Genomic DNA, 2,500 nt, shown 5'->3' on the forward strand with positions numbered 1-2,500 from the left:
AGAGTAAAGATAATTACAATAGGCGTTCGATCCACAAAATACTGTTTGGCAACTCTGGGCATCAATATCGAGTGTAAACAAAAAGCCGGTTACCCGAGCCTTTTGGGAAGGGGGGGGGGGGTGAAGGGAGGTTGGGTTCTGTTGGTTTACATTTATGCATATTTAACGGGGTTATTTATTTATGTAAGTTTTTGCCTGTTTTGCTTTCTTTTTTTGGTGATATTTCGCTGCAACGTGGCACTGGATAGATATTTAATAATGTGATGTGACGGTTGTGTGGCTAACGAGATATTAATAAAATTTCGTGTTTATCTTTTTTTCTTTTTTATTTATGAATTCGTCCATTTTTTTCCTCATTTCGACTGCTCATTTTTATGGCTTCTATTCAGCCGCGATTTTTACTAAACATTTTTTTTTAACGAGTCCCTCCTCTCTATTGCCTCGCACGCAAACCCTCCACTCCAACGCACAGAAAACGTGATCTTCTCAACGTGAAGTTAATTCGTGGAAAATTCACTCTGGGAAATTATCAAACATCTCGGAAGGAAGTACCGCTGAGACTTGAACTGTTCTCAGAATTTAATCCCCTTCCTGGTATTTTGGCTACAGTTTTCTTTCATGTGGACTTTGGGAGCAAATAGAACTATTGAAAAAAAAAGCCATCATAGGGATAAGGATAAGCCAGATTTGCGGAGCAGGTGCTACGCCGGGCTTGTATGCGCTGAGGCGAGCCTGCCTGTGACAGCATTTGCTGACTCGTGAGAGAATGTGCGAACGAGTGTTTACTCGATCTGGGTTTGGTCCTTACCCAACGCAGTGACCAGCTACGTCAGTAACCGCCAGGTGACAGTGGAAACTCATGAGCTTGGACGGGGCTCGATCTGCTGACCATGGGGATGTGAAGTCGACACGCTACCGCTGAGCTAACCAGACGGCTGAATGCCATCATTATTAACATAAAAAACGTAATGTATTTCCTGATTCATAAATGTCTTTATTAAAAAAAATAATAATAAATAAATAAATAAATAAAATTCTTTCTAAACCAATACCAAATTATTCCCTCACTCAATAAAGCGAGCGATTGATTGATTCCCTCAACCGCTTGCACGCTTTCAAATTCATTCTGCAACATTGAAATAGATTCTCCAGCATTGAAACAGAACTGTTAGCCTAGTGGTGCGAAGGGAAAGAGAAACGATTCCATACGTTTTCCTCTTTTTTTTTTCTTTCTTTTTTTCCTATATACACCACAGTGTATCAGAAACATTTGACTAGGATCTTGCTACAGCTGTTAAGGCAGTCTTTCGGTAATTGTTTTAGTTTATAACTAGTATTGCTGTTGATGTTATTGTAATTTATTACAATTTTTTATTGTTGTTATTGTTGTTGATGTTGCAAGTACTATTATTATCAGTATTACGATTGTTATTAGCTTTACCATTTTTATTGATATTACTATGATCATTATCACAATCATTTTCATTTGTATCATTACGTAGGCTGCAAGAAGTCTATATAATAGGACAATAGTGATAGTGAAGTGTTTAATTTTTTTCCAACTTTGGATATCGGAGTGCATTCCTCCCTCTAGCAATATGCAATTTCTTTCAATGCAGAGATTCTGATTTGCATTATTTTGTCTTAAACTCTTGTGGCTTTAACACTAAAAACTACGATAAAATATCCTTTAAATTTCACAATAACTGAATAGTTTCTCTGGACTGCATGAGAGTCATTCTTATTTTGGGTAATACTATTAAAGTGCAATATAAAGATAATTAGTTTACAGTAATGAATACTTATTGAATTATAAAGGTTATGTATGCTCTCTGGCATTCCATCGGGAGTCTGAAAGAGGATTCAAATTCTGCTGATTAATTCATCGCCATTTCCTTTAATAAGCGCGACTTCAATGGCATAGATAATGTTTTGAAATGAAAGACGAAATAAATAGCATTGTTTCTGGACATCATTTGAATTCAAGATTCAAGCTGTAGTAGAGGTTTACAGAATAAACTATGGTTGTTAAGTTTCTGTTCACCAGCTGGGCAGTCAATTTATTTTTTCTCTCTGTTGATTCATTTACTCATTTATTCTAGCGTGAAGTATTTTTTTTAGCGCTTTCTGCTAGGTTTGACAGTTGATCTACCTACTTTTATTCAGCTGCTATTTTACATCATTTAGAGTGACTTTATTTAGCGACTTTTAGCTACTTCTGGAAGCGAGTCAGAGACCTAATTAATCTAGCGATTTGTTGTTAATCTAATAAAGAGAAAACCGTTTATTAAGCAACATTCAGCTACCTATTGACGGTAGTCTAGCGCTTATTAGTTGAAAAAAAGTGCTCGACAACTCGGCGCTCAACCAAAATTGGCAGATTCCTCGTACCTCGGACAAAAGACTATCAGTTCGGTTCTGCTGCTGCGGTTCTACTGTTAACGGCGACGGAATTCGGTGTTCAAATCTGCCAATTGCGGTGCGGGCCACGTAGCCAGGG

General features: G+C 37.3%; 1 protein-coding gene across 1 annotated transcript in view; it reads right to left on the minus strand.

Moving 5' to 3' along the window:
• LOC147468209 (uncharacterized) overlaps positions 1-2,500 on the minus strand; it is a 9,133-nt gene that overhangs the window by 5,729 nt on the left and 904 nt on the right. Inside the window, exon 2 of the mRNA XM_086554706.1 lies at positions 2,392-2,500. This exon is cut by the window's right edge and continues 79 nt beyond it. Coding sequence (XP_086410832.1) covers positions 2,392-2,500 — 109 coding nt within the window. The remainder of the gene's footprint in view (positions 1-2,391) is intronic.

This window comes from Penaeus japonicus, unplaced genomic scaffold, assembly GCF_977035675.1.
Source record: "Penaeus japonicus unplaced genomic scaffold, GWHDUDI00000001_assembly GWHDUDI00000030, whole genome shotgun sequence".
Taxonomy (NCBI): Eukaryota; Metazoa; Arthropoda; class Malacostraca; order Decapoda; family Penaeidae; genus Penaeus; species Penaeus japonicus.